This window comes from Propithecus coquereli, unplaced genomic scaffold (genome assembly GCF_000956105.1).
Source record: "Propithecus coquereli isolate 6110/MARCELLA unplaced genomic scaffold, Pcoq_1.0 Scaffold113, whole genome shotgun sequence".
Classification (NCBI taxonomy): Eukaryota; Metazoa; Chordata; class Mammalia; order Primates; family Indriidae; genus Propithecus; species Propithecus coquereli.
The window spans coordinates 2,387,224-2,407,207 of NW_012135303.1; the positions used below are offsets into that span (position 1 = coordinate 2,387,224).

Genomic DNA, 19,984 nt, shown 5'->3' on the forward strand with positions numbered 1-19,984 from the left:
CTTTAGAGAGAGGGTAAGGACCACATTTGAATAGATTAAGTACACCTTTAATATCTTGGATTTGCAGCTGTTGATGCTATGTGGAAAATATTAGAAACTACTGAGTGTGGTATTTACATTCCAATATTTATGTCAAAAATAACAGGAATAATTCTGTCAATGAGGAGTTGGACTATTTCTTTGGAAAGCCTATTTTTATGTTTAAGTTGCCTTGCTGGCTGTGAGAATTCCTGTGTGGATAAAAGACAGCATGTAAAATGGGTTGTGGTTTGAGGTTGCTTTTTAAATACAACAGTGGGGGGGGGGGGTTCTGTTGTGGAAAATAGCATTAGACCCAGACCAGCTTTGTGTCTGATTAGAAAATTATAATAAGATTTGAGGACTCAATTTGCTTTAATGAAATCACAGAGAAACTTAGTACTTGTTTTTCTTCATTTGGAGGCTAAAATGTAATGTTACCTTTCATTCATCCAGAATCATGGACACCCCCCAATTCCATTACTAAATTTTCATGGGGGAAGTAGAAGGCTGATTAATTTGCTAAGCCCATCCTCTGTAGAAACAGAAAAATCCATCTTCCCATCTCATAAACCACAGAATGCCTAGAAATATTCAAGTCATTTTGTCAGTGTCCTCAGGCCTGGTTTTTCACACTGCTACGGTAATATGCAGTGTTCGTATTCTTCCTGAAAACAAGGGGAAAACATTCCCTAAGCAACTGGCAATAGTATTTCTGATATTACCTATGAGGGAGACAATTCTAAACACCTTACCCTTATACATATTTGCATACTTACCTCGTATTTCGTGACATGATTTAACCCAGAATACTTTCTGTCAGAGATACCGGAAGCTCAACGTGATCAGTAAGGGAGTGTTTTATTTTCCATTTCTGTGGGTGACATCATCTAAGGCTCTATTTGATTACTAAGCAAAAACTGTTATCCTTAGAGGGTTTAGAACCTAAGTATTGGGAGAGAAGACTATTTAATGGAAGTTAGTGTAAGCTGATGAAAACGTAGCTACTGTACAGTCATCAATCACTCAATTTTCTGTCCTTTTTCTTGCTCACCCTTTCGTTTTGAGGCAATTTTCCAGGTGTTTTATTGTCGTCATCCAGTCCATTACATTTCCGTAAGAAAACATTTTAACTAAGTTGTTCACAGTAGGTTTCACGTGCTCTTAGTTCTGAACAGGCTCATTTAGAAGAGATTTGCTTGTAATGTCCAAGTCATTATATGTAGAAAACATTTCGACGGACCCAGAATAGGTAAAATGCAGTCCACCTCTCATCCACAGTCTGGCCTAAATACAATATTAACTGCCCACAAGCTCTCCAGAAAACCATTACAATGGCTAAGTACTCCACAAGCTGGAAAGACCTTACCTGAGGGTCAGAAACATGGACTCAGGAAAAGGTGATGAAGTCTTTCCTTAAAATCTTTTCACAATATTATTCATATTTCTTTATTTGATTTCAATGAACTTTTATCTTCAGAAGCATTTTTAAAAATAATTTTAGTTGTGGTGGAATACATAACTGATGTCAACGATTTAAGAAGCATTTTTTAACTCTTCCTTTGTATTCAGTGAAATTTTCCAGAACACAATACTATCATTGTTTTGCCAAGATTCAATCACCAAGGTTATGATTCTGAACCACAATCTATAATCTATACCCATGGTGGGCTCTGGTGCTCTCAACTTTTGAGTACCTCAAAAGATGCTGACTTCATGTCTTTAGTTGGTGCCATTTTTCTTTGCAACGGCTGCCTAATGCATTAGTTCCAAGATATTTCTGTATCTCCCACATGCATGCAAAGCAGTCCTTATTATCTAGTATAAACAAAGATGTTTCAATGAGGAAAACCAGAAGCCTGAATCCCAGACTATAAACATGAAGAGATAATATCCTCGATATTTCAAGGGCAAAGGTTCTCCCCAAATTGAGACATACAAGGGATTTTTATTATTCAGTTCTTAGTTTCTGTGACAGTTCCTCTTTCAACAGAGTATATATTAATAGTTTCCCATTTAACCCAGAAGCAATATTAACTGCCTTAACAAGTCTAGTTATAATTTCAACAAGTCTAACAACTCTATTTTTGAAGAGCATGTAACCGTTACTAAAATAAAGGTAACCATATTTCCTCAACATTAGTTATTTGAGGGTCAATCATTAAAATTTTTGTAGTCAGAATGAGAAATTTTGCTCTATTAAACCAACATTGCAAATATAGGAAACCAACCACACATTCAGTAAAGGGTGAAAGCACAGGACAGAAAGGTGCCCCGTTGCTCTTTGTCTCAATCTAGACCATCTATTCAATAAGAAGTAAATTCATCATTCTTAACCAAGGGTAGATGAGAATAACTCTTTCAAAATAGGTATGTTTTATGTTTAATAGGGGGAAATACTTTTACTTTATTTTATACTGAGTAAGAATGCATTTAAGCTTAAAAAAGCTCCAGAGGAACTAAAATTTGCCTACTATTTCTACAGCCACTTTATAGGAGAGTCAGAGTCAGAAATACCAGGGCATAATAAGGTCAGATCTGTGTAACTTTGTATCATTTGAAATCTTTCATTAATTGTAGAAGATAGATCTGATATGATTAGAAACGAACTGTATTTCCACAAAATAGGTTTTAGTATTTGCACATTTAAAAAACTGTATTTCAACTATGGATATTTCATATAACTATCCTTATAGACCATTTAGAAATATAGAGGTCTTATAGCATTAGAACAAATTAAGTTTAAATGTACTCTATTTTTCTGAGCCTCTTTTAATAAAGATTTCGAGATGGCATAAAACAAAGTTTGTTTCCTAAAGTGTTCAATGCTAATCCAATTATTGTTCCTTATTCAAAAACTTGGGTTTTATCTCAAGACCATAGCAGTAGGAAAGTAGATTGAATTGATAAGGATACCTTAGAATGAAAATAAAACTGGGGCAATTAATACCTTTGTAAGACTTATTCTTTCTAATTTACTTCATACAGAAGGGGACCGTGTAAGATTTGGGAAATAACAATGTCTGTTCTTTGTATAAATACTTTCAGTAACAAACACAAACTATCGAATATCATAATTCTGAGCCCAGAAACAATAACCAATGAAATATAAGCCGTAGTACTTAACCTGATTTGTTGAAGGCAGGAATAAAAAAAGAGCACCAAAATTGATCCAGTTATTTCTATCTTCCACGGTGTCGTCAGCACCCTGCATTTCTCTACCCTGAACATTGAAGCAGCCCCAGAATCTTGGGATATAGAAATTAGGAAGGAAATACAAACTTTAAAATATTAATTCAGTAGTACTGCAAGTAATGCATTTCATACAACAGTAAGGTGTTTAAATATGGCAAAGAAAACCTATGGAACAGGATGGGAAGAAAAATGGTTGGCTAGGATGCGTCACATCCAGAAACCAAACAAAATACCTTCTTCCATCTTTTAGGTACCATTTAAAAGAAGACTACAGAGTTCAATCAAAAACTGTCTTTGGCATTTAAAGTCAAGACATGATTTTTCACTCAATGGAGTAAACAAACCATTCATTTGCTAAGGGGTAAATGCAAAAAGGAGACAAAGGTCTAATTGGTGTTAATAGGCAAGATCTTGTATGTTTTTACGTTTGTAGTGTACATTTTTAAACTTCCTGTTTTCTTGCTCCCTCAACATCACCACAAACAGGCTGTGAGCACCCAGCCCAGGCAACCATGTGCACCAGTGTGATACCAGTGGCCCCTGCCAGAAGTTCCCTTCCTATCCTCCCCTGACCATGACCAGTAACATTCAAATGCACCAGTGAAATACCCTCACACCTTTCTTGTGTACTTCACCCTGCCCCACGGCACTTGCCCACGAGTCTTAGCGCTCTCTACCTCCTCTACCCCTCCTCTCTACCCCTCCCATGTGACCCCGCCCCCCACACTCAGTGACTAAATAGGACTTGTGAGTATAATAAACTTTTTTTTGTAGTGCTTTCTAGCACACCATTTGAATTTCGATCCAGGTGATTTCATTTTATTGTCTTCTCTCTGTAAGGGACATACCAAGTTATCAAGATTTAAAGGCCACCTTTGTAAATTTTCCTCAAAAAGGGTAAGGCCAGCCGTCGTGGCTCATACCTATAATCCTAGCATTCTGGGAGGCCGAGGTGGGAGGGCTGTTTGAGCTCAGGAGTTTGAAAGACCAGCCTGAGCAAGAATGAGACCCTGTCTCTACAAAAAATACAAAAATTAGCTGGGCAGGCATCGTGATGTGTACCTGCAGTCCCAGCTACTCGGGGAGGCTGAGGCGGGAGGGATCGCTTGAGCCCAGGAATGTGAAGTTGCAGTGAGCTAGACGACACCACTGCACTCTAGCCGGAGCAGCAAAGCCGGGGCTCCCCCTACCGCCCTGATAAAAGTCAGGTTAATAAAATATTTACCAAAAATGTGACTGAAGATTCTGCCTCTCTAAAAGATGCACTCCCCAAATTAAAGAAAACACTTCTCTTTTATTTCTGCAGCTACAGAGCTTGAAAATTTGTGTCGCTAATTTCCTTGGTCAGGAACTGTCTAACCAGCTTCCTTTCTTTTGGTCCTGTAAACCAAGCTGCCAGCAGTTGTAGCAAAGAGGACCACAAAGGAGAACAAACAAGGCAATGGTCCAATGACACATAATCTGCAATGATACCAACATGTTTTTTTTTGGTGGGGGGAGGCAGGGTCTTATTCTCTTGCCCAGGCTAGAGTACAGTGGTGTCATCATAGCTCATGGCAACCTCAAACTCCTGGGTTCAACTGATCCTCCTGCTTCAGCCTCTCGAGTTGCTGGGACTACAGATGCACACCACGATACCTGCCTAGCTAATTTTTCTATTTTTAATAGAGACAGGGTCTCACTTTTGCTCAGGCTGGTCTTGAACTCTTGAGCTCAAGCAGTCCTCCTACCTCAGCCTCCCAGAGTGCTAGGATTATAGGTGTGAGCCACTGTGCCCTCCCCCTTCTGGTTGATTACAGCCCTCAGTAAGAAATACTTTTTACATTACAACCTAGGATGTAGATTGGATTTCTCTAACAAAAGTTTTATACACAAAAAATACTCTCCTTATGTATAAACATACTTGTGTTTTCTATTCTGCTACATTTTCTAAAACGTTAGCTGGACCCATTTAATTCATTTCAACACCCACAGTTTGAAAAACATTCAACCAAAGAGATACAAAGGCTCTTGGTATTACCATACTATGGTCCACTAGAGGTTTTTAAAAGACACTTTAAAAGCACAATCTTAACAAGGAAAAAAACCTGACATTTGATGTACATCAGCAGGTAACTGCTATGAAGAGGATACTACAAGTACTGTATGTCACGTATTTGTTGCTCTCACCCTCTTTAAAGGTGGAAGGAAAACGCTGAAAGGGAGAAAACTATGTGCCAATTTTAGAGATTCTCTTTACATTTGATGTGATGTTAAATTATAATATAAAGTTAACCCAAAGTGTTTAAAAAATTTTAACACAGTAATCACTTAAAACGTGTCCCTGCTTTCTAAGAGATTACAGTGCAGCCTCTGACCAACTCTGTTGTGTGGACATACTAAACCCCTCTGCCTAAACAACTGTCTTGCATATATAAACCACTGTCACAAAGGAAGAAAATGGCTGACTTAGCAAAAACTAAAGGAAAAAACCCAACTTTTACGTACTTTAGAATGAAATTAAGAGACTACCCCAGCTAAATCATCTCTGTTAAGTACCGAATTACTAATACACACCTTTTTTTCAGTGTGCTGCTTATATTTTAATGTTTGCTTAGCTTTGTGCTACACACAAAGATCAGGTACTGTCAGTTCTACAGCAAGTAGAGAGTAGCAAGGAACCTGCTGCTGAACACAAACACATTTTTCTATAGGCTAGAAATGTCTGAAAAGAAAGACAGTATGAATTTGAGACATTCATAAAAAGTCACAGAAAAAATTCTCAAGAGGAACAGACTTTATTTTAAACATAGTTCTATTTTCTTGTGAGGCAGCAACAAGTGTTCAGGTACAGGGAGTACATAAGTACATAGTAACAATATCACCATTAGAAATACTGTTTTTTGGGAGAATTGTTAGAAAGACAAATTTTTTAAAAATTGTGTTTTAAAAAGATTTGTACAACTTCAACAAAGATGAAAGATGGAGAGTTTAAAAAAAAAACAAATTATATTCTTCAACAGGATTGTATAAATAAAATATTGTTTTCGGCTGCTCTGCTTATCATTAATTTAGGCAGAGTAAAACTTAAAGTGCGGAGGTAAGTATTTTTAGCTTTATTTTGTAAATGCAGCACTTCCAGTCCTCCGGTTTTGAAACATCAAAATTCCAAGCATTAAGGAATGAATCTTAAGTTTAGAACAGATTTAGTAGTGGTGATTTTTCTTTTATTTTCCTTAACAAAAGGAAATCTTGACAATCCAGTCCTAATCTCAGAAAGTTATAAATTCTGCCATTTTTTATACCTTTTTCCAGTGAAAGCCAACCATTAAAATGGGGGAAAAAAGGCTTTCATGTTGTCAGATATTCCACAGTTAGCAAGAGCACCTTCCAATAGACTGATTTGAACTGTGGTCATAAGTATAAGAAACATTTTAAACAAATTGAATAATCTAGTTCAAAAATAATTTTGGCATCCATGCTCACCATATTTAACCAAAGAGGCAAAACTAGTATTTTAAAAAACATAATTGTTCACGAAAGCCATGACAAATAAGACTTACTCATGATGAAAAACAGTAAATTTATATGTTTTGTTATCAAAAGGAAGAAACTGTTCGAGGATTAAAAAAAAAAAAAACCACAAAGATTGACAAAGTGAGTAACCAGATAACAGCTACTTCTGTTGGAAGATACATGCCACCCATTTTTTTTTACTTGATGGAAGTAAATTTATTTAAGATTAAAAAAATTAAATTATATTCCCATTGAAGCTATTCTATTTACCTTCTGTACAGTTTACTACAGAATAGAGTGTAATTTTAGAAAACAATATTATGCATTCTATTGAGTGTCACATTTCACTGGAAAGCTGGAGACCCATTTAAGAAAATCAACTGCCTTATTTAACTAAAGATTAAATAAAACAGGTGAATGATGTATGGTTACTTTTTTTTAAAGACTGTGATAAAGCTTATATGCTTAAAAAGTAGCCCTTTGGCACTGGCAGTTAGAATTGTTTTGTACCTTGTATTTTTTCCCCCCAAATCTCAGGCTCTATTTCTCCCAAACCCAAGGTATATGTCTGGTAGCCACAGAATTCATTTACCTGCAGATTCACATTTGCCTTATAACCAAATATTAGGCTGGAAGTTCTAGTTATGAGACTATAAATAATAAATCTGAAACTTGTTCTTCCATTCTGATCTTAAATTACTTTAAGGATATATGAAACTATACAGAAATATGTGAATTAGACAAATGTACACAACAGAGTAAAAGTGAAAACTTGTTTACAAAGTGGCATTCTAGTTGTAAAACCCCCTTGTGACTAGTGGTGATGGAGACGGAAGAGGAACAGAAGCGTAAGGCAAAGAAAAGAACACAGATTGAATTGGATTCAAGTAATTAAAAAAACATAGTTTTTTTAAAAAGTTTTTAACTACCTCTTTCCCCATTTATAGCAACTCACCTGATTTCAGTTTTACTTTTTCTTCTACACTCAGATAGGGCAAATACTCACATGGTGAAATGGTAAAGTCAAAATGCATAGCAAAGAAGGCAAAGAATCAACGTTCTCAATTAAAAAATTTAGACACCAAATAACTTAGAGGCCATAATGTACTAGCTCCGAGTATAAATTAGTTTTGGATGGAAAAAGTACCAAAATTCATCTAGCTTACCAACTAAAACCTGATAGATTTATTCAAATGTTTGAATTTATCTGATTTATCTAAGTATAACCCCATTTTAAAAGTAACAGGGCTTATTTTAAATTACTTAGATGTTTTAAAGGTGCATGAATGTAAGAAGTCCTTTCAGAAGATTTATTGCTACCCCTAGGTTTTCCTTGATGGAATATGTCTGGACAAGCTGACATATTAACCTTCTAAACTGTGTCCCTTTTATAAGGATTTAAAAACTTTTTTCTGCCTATAATATTTATAGGAACAGTAAATTATTGCATCATAAGGTAGTATATGAAGATATGAAAAGGATGCTTTTTCATCAACACTGCTTGCTGAAACTCATTTTTAAAAAGGGTGGCTCCTTAATCTCACTACCATATACCCAGAAATGAAATACTATTATTACGTGACACTGGCAGTGATTTGTATGTATTAGGATGAGCCCTAATCCAGAAGTTTTCAAAGGTACCTGTCGCTTATGCTCCAAAGCTCTTGTCTCTTTTCCCCGCTGGCATGTTGGAGGGGAAACCAGCAAAATCTGTAGGCAACAAATCTCAGTGCCAACCACCATAAAGAAAATATCAGTTGCAAGATTCTGTGGCCACGGATCGCTATTCAATGGATTACACTCCTGGCAAACTACTAACCCCGACCAAATCCACAAGACAACAACATCACAAAGCAAAGGAGGAAATCCATGCACAGCCATTTTAGGATCTCTTGGGGCTATGATACAGTGATGATTAAAGGTAGAATGACACCTGTGGTGAAGGAGGGAGATTGTGTGATATACAGTTCACAGAAAACCAAAGGGACTCCTTACTCTTAGCTAGCAGTCAATACTGGGTAGTTTCCTTTTGGCTCACTGACTTAAAACAAGTTCCAATATGGGTGAGAACATATTAAAGCACTTGTCTTCAGACTATCATTTTCTGACTATATGGTGAAATGCGTACAGGAGTAGTGAAGAAAAAACAGTTTTTACAAATATTTCACCCAAAGCACAAACTTGACATCAAAAAACATAAATCACATAATGTACGAATATTGCTTTTTATCTCTTTTTATATATACTTGTTCAATGCATCTACCATCAATCCTTGTTTGGGAGAATAACACAGTCATGAGATTAAGATTGCTGGGAAAATGTCAACAATCCCTTTGGTCCCAAAGCTGAAAATAGCCAAGAAAAACACACATCTAGAAACAAAACAGAAGCCACCAAAGAATCTTTTGAACATCCTGTTTGCTATGTCTCAGAAAATGTAACATTGGTATTATAAAATAGTCATTTTCATATAAAAGATGGTTCTTGCAGCATCATTCATGTCTCCCTTTGGGAATTATGTTTGCAAGAATCAGGTTTTATGTGGTGTTATTTTTTTTTTTAAATAAGTCTAATTTGAAAGCAAAAAACAATGCGATACTGTCCTTCCAAAGTAAAGAACGAGACATTTCTTGCTTTAATCAGTGCTTTAAGAAAAAGCAGGCTAAGTAAGCACTGAGGGCTGGCCTTCATGAGTGGGGCAGAGTTGTCGGAGGGACTGTTCTTCCAGAAGCCTGTCACATGTCACTGGAAAGCTGGAGCACATCACAGCTAACTGGGAGCACATGATGCCGTCACAGTCAAATGATCCAAGGAGGTTCTCAATTTCCCAGAACAATGGCCACATAGCAGGGGGACCTACCCTTCAGCTTCCTCTATTGGTTCTGGTGGTGGCAGTAGAGAAGGTGATGGCATGACTGTACTTGTTCCTCGAGAGACTCGGTCTTGCTCTGTGTTTGTAGACAGGGAGGCCACAGCAATAGGCTGCAGTAGAGTGGTTGTCATGCCAGTGGTGACTGTCAGGCTATGGCCAGAGCCCTTGAGGGTAAGATCTGGGGTGGGAAGGAGTGGCTTGAGGATGCTGACGAGGCAGAAAGCAGAGCCGCTTTTTGGAATGAAATTCACCTTGTTTTTGTCAGGACAGTAAAAGGCGGGGATTTCGTGAAGTTGTTTTGGCCTAGACATAGAACAGACAACCCAATACTTTTAAGTCACTAAACATTAGAAAAAAGCTCTTTTGTTTTTTAAACAAATAGATAACTTATAGATACATTAAAGTGATAAAAACTCAAGCTATGTCTGTCAAAAGCTTCAAATGCCAAGGGCCAAAGTGCCATTAGACACATGATTCAAATATGTATCTTAGAATGCCAAAAGGACCCCATTCATCATTGATGCTTGCAGTTCCCTGGAGAGCCCTGTTATCATGCAAGGGGCTCAGGCTGATGACCACTGCATTTCAATGAAGACCTAAAACAGCCAATGCAATAACCAATTTCCTAAAGCAAAAGAAAACCTAGATGTTTAAAGACAAAAATGTGTTCCACTACCATGATTTATCCAAGATCTGCACTGTTCTGAAGGGAGATGGCAAGGAAATTGAAGATATACACAATATCTATCTTTTGTAAGTTTTACCACTGCAAGACTAAACTTTAGTAGGCATGGTTTTCTCTTCAAATGCTCTTAAACATCTCTTTGATTGAAACAATTTTTTGAATTAACTGGTTTTCTGAGCAACATAATGTAAATGTAACATCAAAATAGAAACTCCTTTGCTTTTTGAGTTTTTTATTGAAGCCAAATTCTTCCGCTTCCAGGTCCTCCTGAAAATTAACCCAAATTATTGAAAAGGATACTGGTGTTATTGGTATTCCATGAAAACTAAAAATATTTAAAAATGATTAAAATGACACGGGAATGCCACAAAATTAATGTGGGAGAACTTAAATAAATCAAGACAGGTTGATTCTCATCTCTCCTAATGATGATTCAGTCCAATAAAAATCTAAGTGTGCTGAGTATGCACCAGGTTCTGAGGACACAAAAATGAAACAATCAATAAGGAAGAGACAGACTAAATTTATAGTTCTTAGGAGGAGGAGGAGGGTGCTGGAGACAGAACTGTATTTCAACATAATTAGACTCCTTTATAATTTTACTTGTTTTATGCATTCAAAACATTATTCAGAAAAGGGATCCATAAGTTTTACCAGACTGCCAAAGTTGTCCACAGCACAGAAGAGGTTAAGAACTCTGCAAGACAGACTGGTAGATACGGTAACGAAGGTGTGTAAAAAGTTTAGAGGTAGCACAAAGGGGTGGATAACTTGTGGCCAGGAGGAAAAGGGAGAGTTTGGCAGGCAGTAACATCTGAGCTAGGTTTTGAAGAATGAGTGAACAACAGACATGGGAGTGGGCACCAAAAATATGTGTGTTCCAAGCAGACAATGATTAAGAGGGCAGATTTTACTGATTAATAGTGAACAATACCCATGGGTAGCTTTGACAAATATAGCGATTTAAGACAAGGAAAAGTAGATCATTTAAATTATGTTTTTACTTGTGCACTATTCTTTCTTCAATATAATGAAAACTTAATAGGTTGAATATTTTAGTGCCACAAGTATATCTGGATGTATTACTAATAAGAACAACACACATTCCTCTATTTTTATCATCTGAGAGTACGGTTTTAAATTCTTTAAAAAAGACAGGAGATTGAGGTTATATTTCTACAGTTAAATGATGCTTGAATTTTCCTTTGAAGACAGAATTGATGGAGATTAACTTTCATTTTTATATAATAAAAAATTTCTCATAGAGAAAAAGGCTAATTAATTTGAACACCCCCAACCAACTGAGGCCTAGGTTTTTAATTAACTAATTTATTTGTTTGAGGTTATCTTATTAAAAATGACTTAAGACATGTGGCTGCTAATAGATCTCTAGGATGAAACTTCACATTTCTGAAATACAAAGAAATCTCTTGACTTTGATAAAGCTCTTGTTCTGGAACTGTTTTTTTTTTTTGTTAATGACAAGAATTTAAAACCCACTTAACTTCCTTGCTGCTTTCATGAAAACAGATTTATGACATACCTCACACAAAATAACGTAAACAGTAATAACTTGTCTAACTGATCAGATCAAAGCTGTAAGTATTAACATTACTTCAAAGCATTCTTTCAATTTAAGAATCATACAAAGAAGAAAAATCTCAGAACTGGTTTTAAACTTTTATTTTTCCTTAAGCAGTTATTCCAAAAGGATTGTGCCTTAAAATAGATTTAACTAAAAAATACCTCTATATTGCAAAGAAGCCATAACATCTAGGAATCTAAGGTCAAGGAGTTCATTAACTGGGATCAGGAGAGCAAATTTAACTTCATTAAAAAGGTTAATTAAGTGCAGATGGCATAGCTATGTAAGTGCTATGGTATACATCAACAAGAATATAGAGACAGAAGTGCAAAATCTGATTTTGCCCTTTCTGGGCCCAACTCAAACTACCTATTTTTGTTCAGGTAAACAGCCATTTCTAGAAACCAGAGATCACCCCTTATCTCATCCCAAACCCCAGTTCAGGTCAGATTTACTACTTGAAACACAAAGTAAGACTTAGAGAGAAAGGTATTCTTAAAAGAATGTTTAAACAAGCTAAAATTTTAAATTAGGATCCATGATCTACCTTTGCTGCTTTAATGCTAGTGTGTACAGTGGTTTTTCCTCTAATTTTGACACAGCTAGGGCAAAACGGAATTTTTTTTTAGATTTTGAGTAACTTGTTTTATTGATAGAAAGTTAAAACTACCTCTAAGAAATCCACTCTTTGGTTACTACTGATAATTTGTCTTTGGAACATAATTAAAATATTAATAGATTTTTGTGTGCTACACATCCTTTACACCAGTGAAATTTATGATAAACCTTACTTCTAAAAAAAGAATAGTTTTGCCTAATAACAGATCAATGTGTCATAAAACACTGTAATGTGTTAGGGTTTATATTATGTTTCTTTGATGTATTTATCCATATACACACTAGCCTGTCTTTTTTCCACACCCTTTAGATACAAAATAACATTGTAGTATATAGCTCAGATACTAAGTCCTGAGAAATTTTCCAAATGCAATAATCTAAGGCAGGTACCACAAGACACTACATAATAAATATTCAAAATCATTTCGAAAGAAAAATTCAAATTGCTTTTGAGCCAATCAACCATTTCTTTCCGCTTAGGCGAACCCTAATTGCCAATGAGTAAATCAAAGAGCTCAACTCCAAAAACGTACATTTGGACCAGCTGATTTTTACTTAATAGATTGACCCCATTTCTGCTTTCTGGTTCCAAAACAGCAACACAGAAGCAAAGCTGGCCTCCTCTCTCCCACCACAGAAAACCAAAAACAAATATATATTGCTGAGATTATCACCAGCAATATCCCAGAACTCAAATATGAGCATGAGACAGTTCCTAAGCCACAGAGAAATGAAAACAACTCCAAGGAGTAAGGAGAACAGGACTTCCGTGGCATGTCACTCTCCCCCATTCTGCCCAGCACCAAGCATGCAGAAAATTTACCCCCAATTTATAGAAATTCCCAGTTTCTAAGACTGAGGTAGACAACCAGTTTCCCCACCATCCTGGATTCTCTGCCAAGAGACCTGTCCCTGCCTTAACCCACAGGAAGCAGCATCGTGAGTGCCAAAAGGGAGAAATACCCTTGAGGATGGGCAGAGACAAAGCAGAGAGGCAGGACTACCATTTCCAGCCCTGGAACCTTTGCTCTGTAATTAAGCCAAAGGAGACAACGAGTGGCTTTTAAGTAGCATCACACTGTAGGAGGTATGTTCCACAGGTCCCCTGTGCACAAACCCCTAGCGAGCCTTCCCCTTCACTGCTACAATATCCCCTTTGGTACAGGCAGCGCTCCAATCATTTACTAAAGCCATGGCAAACCTGTGCTTAAGGTGCTACCTAGAGCCAAAAAGAGCCAGCAACTTATCAGTAAAGAATCTCTAAGCAAATATATCCACTACAAACCAAAACAAGCAAGACAGAGAAGACTGGAATAACTAACTAACCCTTCAATGCAAAGATAATAGATGTACATCACAAGAAACAATGAACAAGGAACCATGACCTCCCCAAATGGAAAAAGTAAGGAACCAGTGACTGATCCTAATGAGATGGTGATGTGTGAGTTTCCTGACCAAGAATTAAAACCAGCAGTTTTAAGGAAACTCAGTGATCTCCAAGATAACACAGAAAACCAATTCAAAAATTTATCAGAGAAATTTAACAAAGAGATTGAAATAATTTTTTAAAAAAAATCAAACAAATCTTGGAACTGAGAAATATACTTGTGGAACTGAAAAATTCATTAGAGGCTCTCAATAGCAGAATGGATCAATAAGAGGAAAGAAATCAGTGAGCTCAAAGACAGGCTATTTGAAAATACACAGAAGAGAATAAAGAATGAAAAGGAATGAAATCTGCCTATAAGATATAACCGGTGTTCAAGAGGGAGGTGAGCAAGAGCAAGGGGTAGAATGCTTATTCAAAGAAAAGATAACAGAAAACTTTCCAAAACTTGAGAAAGAGATAAAGGTACAGGAAGGTCGGAAAACAAACAGATTCAACCCAAATAAGACTATACCAAGACATATAATCAAACTCTAAAAGGTCAAGGATAAAGAGAGGAGCCTAAAAGCAGCAAGAGAAAAGCAGCAAATAACATATAAAGCAACTCCAATTCATCTGGCGAGACTTCTCAACAGAAACCATACAGGCCAGGAGGGAGTGGAATGACATTTTCAAACTGCTAAAAGAATGAACCCGTTTCTCAAGAACTCTCATGAAACGGTGTAATTCAGTATTTTCAAACTGAACATAAAAATCATCTAAGGTACTGGTCAAAGATGTAGAACTACTGATTCATTAAGCCTAGGATGGGACCTGGGAATCTGCAGTTTCAATAAATTCCTCAGGTAATTATGATGCAGGGAGTACTGGGAACAAATCTGCAGAAATACTGGCTTAAACTCTCAGCTAGCACCAGTTAAAACTGAAAGGCTGACATGGTTTAAAAAAAAGAAAAACTAAAATAAGCAGTTGCTAAAACAAGAGTTTTCAATTACTGTTACAGAAGCAGATATGAGACTGACAGCTGGTGTTTCCCAGTAGAGAAGTTGAAGGGATTCAAAAACAATGTTCTTTGTGTGGCAAGATTATTCAGAATTTAGGTTAAAGGAAGCACTGACAGGAGAGCACATGAGAGAAACAAAAGAATGCCATATTTCAAATCACTGCAAAATCTTCCTGACAGAGGAAAAAGACAAACTGTGAATTGGAGGAGGCTGGACAAACATCAAGTTGTATGGCAGGTTTCACAGTAAGAAAAAGCCAAAAGGTGCAGCCACAGTGAGATGACACGGTATGGGCTAACTAGTATTGTACCCCAAACAATGTTCTATGACCTGATTTGCAGAATCTCATACATACCTAAAACCCTGCAGTCATCACTTGTAAAGCAAGGAGCTATAGCTGCTGAAAACATGAGGCTGTATACCTTCTTGGCAAATTGTGAGTTTAAAAAGGGAGTAACTGACCGAGTACCAGCCAACAAAAGTGTGTGAGTACAGGAGATCACATACGAATGGCACCAGACACCCAAATACTACTGTTAGTTTAAAATTCTGCTTCTTACATTATTTTCATCACAGTGACATGATTCTATAAAGTAACAGAATTAACTCCAGTACTTGGTAGAAGTACCAAGTTTTATTTATTAAAAAAAGTGTTTTTTTTGTTTTGTTTTTTTTTTTTAAAGAGATGGGTTCTCACTATGCTGCCCAGGCTGGCCTCAAACTTCTAGACTCAAGCTATCCTCCCACCTCAGTCTCCTCAGTATCTGGGACTATAGGCATGTGCCACCACGTCTAGACCAATTATTTTTTAAAATTGTTTAAAGAACTGGAGATCAAAAGTGGACAAAAATTGAAGGGGATCTAATCCTTAAAAGAAAGGAGCCACACTAGGTGAAGTCCATGGTCTATCCTAAATAAATATACTATTAAATTCAATGTGTGAACTTGATCAGATTTAGGTTCAAAAATGATAGCCACACGCTGAAACGGATTAATAAGGAACTTAGTGATTTGGCCCGTGACCCTCCAGCACAATGTTCTGCAGGTCCAGTTGGGGATGATATGTTTCATTGGCAAGCCACAATTATGGGACCTAATGACAGCCCATATCAAGGCGGTGTACTCTTTCTGACAATTCATTTTCCTACAGACTACCCCTTCAAACCACCTAAGGTTGCATTTACAACAAGAATTTATCATCCAAATATTAACAGTAATGGCAGCATTTGTCTCGATATTCTAAGATCACAGTGGTCTCCTGCTTTAACTATTTCTAAAGTTCTTTTATCCATTTGTTCACTGCTATGTGATCCAAACCCAGATGACCCCCTAGTGCCAGAGATTGCACGGATCTATAAAACAGACAGAGATAAGTACAACAGAATATCTCGGGAATGGACTCAGAAGTATGCCATGTGATGCTACCTTAAAGTCAGAATAACCTGCATTATAGCTGAAATAAACTCTAAATTACTGCTAAAAAAAAAAAAAATGATAGCCACAGAAGATACTTTGGAGACAACTGAGCAAATCTGAATAACAACTGGGTATCAACTGATATTAAATATTATCTTAGGTATGATAATAGTATTGTGGTTATGTAGGAGTACTGTGGTTACTTTTAACAAACACTATAAAATGTTATCAATTATATAATCTGCGTGGTAGATATATGAGTGCTTGCTATACTATTCTTTCAGCCTATGTGAAAATTCCTGTAATAAATTTTTTTTTAGGGGGGGAGAATACTTACGAGCATTCCTCAAAGACTTTGACCCTTTCACAGCCCTCAGGAGGTTCCCTTTTGAACATGTAACTGTTGTTAGGTTTTGGTGAGGTTGCATATTTGGGCAAAGGAGAGTTGTTCCCATTCTCTGCAAGAAATGATACACTAGATTACTAAGAAATACTACTACATAAAAGCATAGTCATGCTATGTTTAATTGTTCTTGAGCCACTCTCCCCTGGCCATGAACTACTTAAGGGCAGAAATAGTGCTTTATCAACATCACTCCAGTATCAAACATGATTCCTGGTAGAAAGGAAATAATTAATGCTTACTAAATAAATGCATAAACATATAAGAGATTTTTATTTCTTTTCCACTTACAATTATCATAGCCTAGACCTATATCACTTTATCCTTGCTACTGAACTGACTGTATATATATGCTATACCACAGTAAACACACTCAAATGCCACTTCCATTTTTCCCAGTTCAAGTATCTGAAATGGTTCTTCATTGCTTGCTGATCATTAACTCTTGGCCTGCCCTTCAGAATTTCTCAATTTGATTTCTCTGCTCCTCTGGTTACAATCTCTGTTCCAGGTAGTCAGCCACTGTATGCCAAACATTTCCTTTTTGCCTATGAACTTCCCCTTACCTAAAGGGGGTAACTTCTGTTCATTTTCCAAAACTTCCTTCAAAGTTTGGCTCAAGGTTTTTGAAATCTTTCAAAATTAACCCTACCAGAGAGAACACTTCTTTACTCTTGATATTCCTGTTTGGTGTTAATGTCCTCAGTTTACACTACATTAACTTAAAATTTCTGATCTGTTTCATAACTGTTCTACATTTTCAGTCTGTGTCAACTAAGTTATAAACTCCTTGCTGGCAGTAGCACCCTGGCCCTGTTTTCTTGCAAAAGAAATTCACAGAAGCCAACCAGCTACCAGCTTCCTGAAATCAATGCAGCAGGACACAAAATTTGTTGAGTTTATTTAAGGAGTTCCTACATGTTATTGATTTTAAAGTAGAAAGTATGAGAAATCAAGGGATAGGTTTTAATAGCTATGTTTTATCTGACCAGAAGCTAGCAAGAAAAGGTCCAAATAACAACAGTTTATAACTGTCCACAGTTTAAAGCGACTTCTTCAGTGAATCTTCTGTCTTCTGCACTTGCTATAGTTTCAGTGATTTAGGTGATTAGTAGTAATGGCCAGTCCTAACAGTGGAGGATTTTAGAACATTCAACACACTGTATGTAAGTTCTAATGAAATGACTACTGAACTGAGCTTTATATTGTATAAATGTCATAATATTGCTTTCAAATACATAAAATAACTAGGATTAGGCTAATAACATATTGCCCTGATATAGACAGATAAAAAGATCATATTTGTTTTAAAAGGTAAGAATATTTATAATTAATATTTAAACTGCTTCTCTCTCCAGGTTATTTTTAAGGTACCCAAGTACTCGCCAACTTTTACATCAGGCTTGCTTTGATCCTGCATCAATATAAATCAATATAACCCTTGTTAGAAACATCACAAAGACAGATCCTAAAAAACACTAACTAGAAGGCTTTGTATATAATTAAAAAGTATTCCGGTAATAAAATCATGACTAGTAAGGTGACAGAGAACAAAGTGCTTCTCAGGACAAGGGTTCATCTCATTTATGCCAAAAAGAATGTTTCTCACTAATAAGGAAGTTATTAACAAGTGTGCAAATAAGTACAAACAAAAAAGCCCATATACCCACCCAACTAGACTATCAACTGAGCACCACCGTAAAACCTACTGTTTTGTGCTCCAATTTTCTTAAACCTATGCTTCGAAAAAATTATCCCAGTAGCCTCAAATGTGTGTAGTCTGCTAGAAAATGAAGAGAATAAATGACAAAATAGGTGGTGTTCAGTTATCAGAGTAACAAATTCCTCCAACATTGCACCTTTATCTCTGGGGTCAACAAGCAGGTCATCAGCTGAACAAGGGCTCTCCTCGCTACCTTCGTTGGAAATGGTGAGGAATGACGTGGGAGACACAGACTGAGAGCGGCTGCTGTCGTTGCTTCCCCTGTCTGCCCCGCCGGGGGTCTGTGTGTCGATGCTGCGTGTGCTGCTACTTCTCTGTACAAGCGGGGGTGGAGCACGATGGCCATCTGGAATATCTTGTGGCTGTTATAAAAAATTTTAAACTTATGTATATTTACCATTGATTTTGAAAGTCACCAATAATGTACCCAATGTCAACCATCCCCTATAGTGCCAGAGATTCACAAATCAGAAATTTCTTCCTATTTATTAGCTCTTTGTGTTATTTGTTAGTGACATCCCTGTCTAATCTGACTCCCCCAACTGAGTGTCTTGGGTGAAGACTTTGTATTCGTAGGGCCTGGTACACAGCAGGCAGCCAATGCTTGTAGAATAAATGAACTGTGCTGAATTGCTTATCATGTACTAAATGTTATTTTTAAAATTATAAAGGAGAGCCATGGTAAAGAGGAGAAATTTAGGTGTAACAAACACTAGGTTCCATATTAGAGGAAATGGTTATCCAGAGCGTGAACTAGTGATACTTAATGCCAGGCCCGTTACCTTTCTGCCCCTACCCACTCCACCAAAAAGGGTTTTTTCAAAGAAATTTCCCTAAATGAGAGAAAGTTAAGCAGTGCTAATTATAGGGGGAAAATGAAGGAGAGACTCAGAGGAAAGCTTGTGTGGTTCACTTAGCAGGGAAACCAACTTCCTGTACACCTTTGATTAACTTACCTTTATTACATCAGGGAAAGTTTACCCCATCATGAAGAATAGAGGAGACAGTGTGGGGAGTTGTGTTTTTTCTAAGGAAAATCAACTTTTTATCTTAAGAGAGAGGATATTAAGCATTAACAAAATACTTAAGCATCAAACTCCCTAATTCCTCCCCCTCACTGAAGAATGGGAAGCTTTAGATAAATACACTGTGACACGGTTTTTAAGCCTAAACAATTTTTCTGTCTCTTACAGATGATCCATTCTCATGAGTATCCTAGTTAAGCAGAAAGAGCAAGAAGATCATTTCTAACCACACCTGATGATAGAGCCCAGCACGTCAACCAAAACCAATAGTAACTGACAATCAAATAACAAGGATCAGGGAGATTCATGCTTAGAAAGTATTTAATGCCATGTAATCCACCCGCCCAAAATTAGTAAGCCAAATTTTGTTAAATGGAGTTATTAGAAATGATAAGTATATCACCTGTCTAGTGATTTTTAAATACAGATAAACAAAAAATATTTTCAGTTCAAGGATCCAGATTTAAGTCAGATCAGTTGCCTCTTTGAGATGCAAAGAAATGTACACTTTTCATTCACTGGCCCAGATGGAAGTTTGTTTTTTGTTTTTTTTTTTTT

The 19,984-nt window shown here is 36.7% G+C and overlaps 1 protein-coding gene and 1 pseudogene across 2 annotated transcripts in view; one reads left to right on the plus strand and one right to left on the minus strand.

Annotated features, from left to right (window-relative positions):
- Nucleotides 1-9,550: 9,550 nt before the first annotated feature.
- FAM117B (family with sequence similarity 117, member B) overlaps nt 9,551-19,984 on the minus strand; it is a 140,563-nt gene continuing 130,129 nt past the window's right edge. Inside the window, exons 5-7 of the mRNA XM_012655055.1 lie at nt 18,538-18,763; nt 16,613-16,733; nt 9,551-9,883 (exon numbers count right to left, since the gene is read on the minus strand). Coding sequence (XP_012510509.1) covers nt 9,565-9,883; nt 16,613-16,733; nt 18,538-18,763 — 666 coding nt within the window. The 3' untranslated portion in view covers nt 9,551-9,564. The remainder of the gene's footprint in view (nt 9,884-16,612; nt 16,734-18,537; nt 18,764-19,984) is intronic.
- LOC105819383 lies at nt 15,845-16,335 on the plus strand (annotated as a pseudogene). The gene has a single exon (XR_001137957.1). The product of XR_001137957.1 is annotated as a ubiquitin-conjugating enzyme E2 D3 pseudogene (transcript).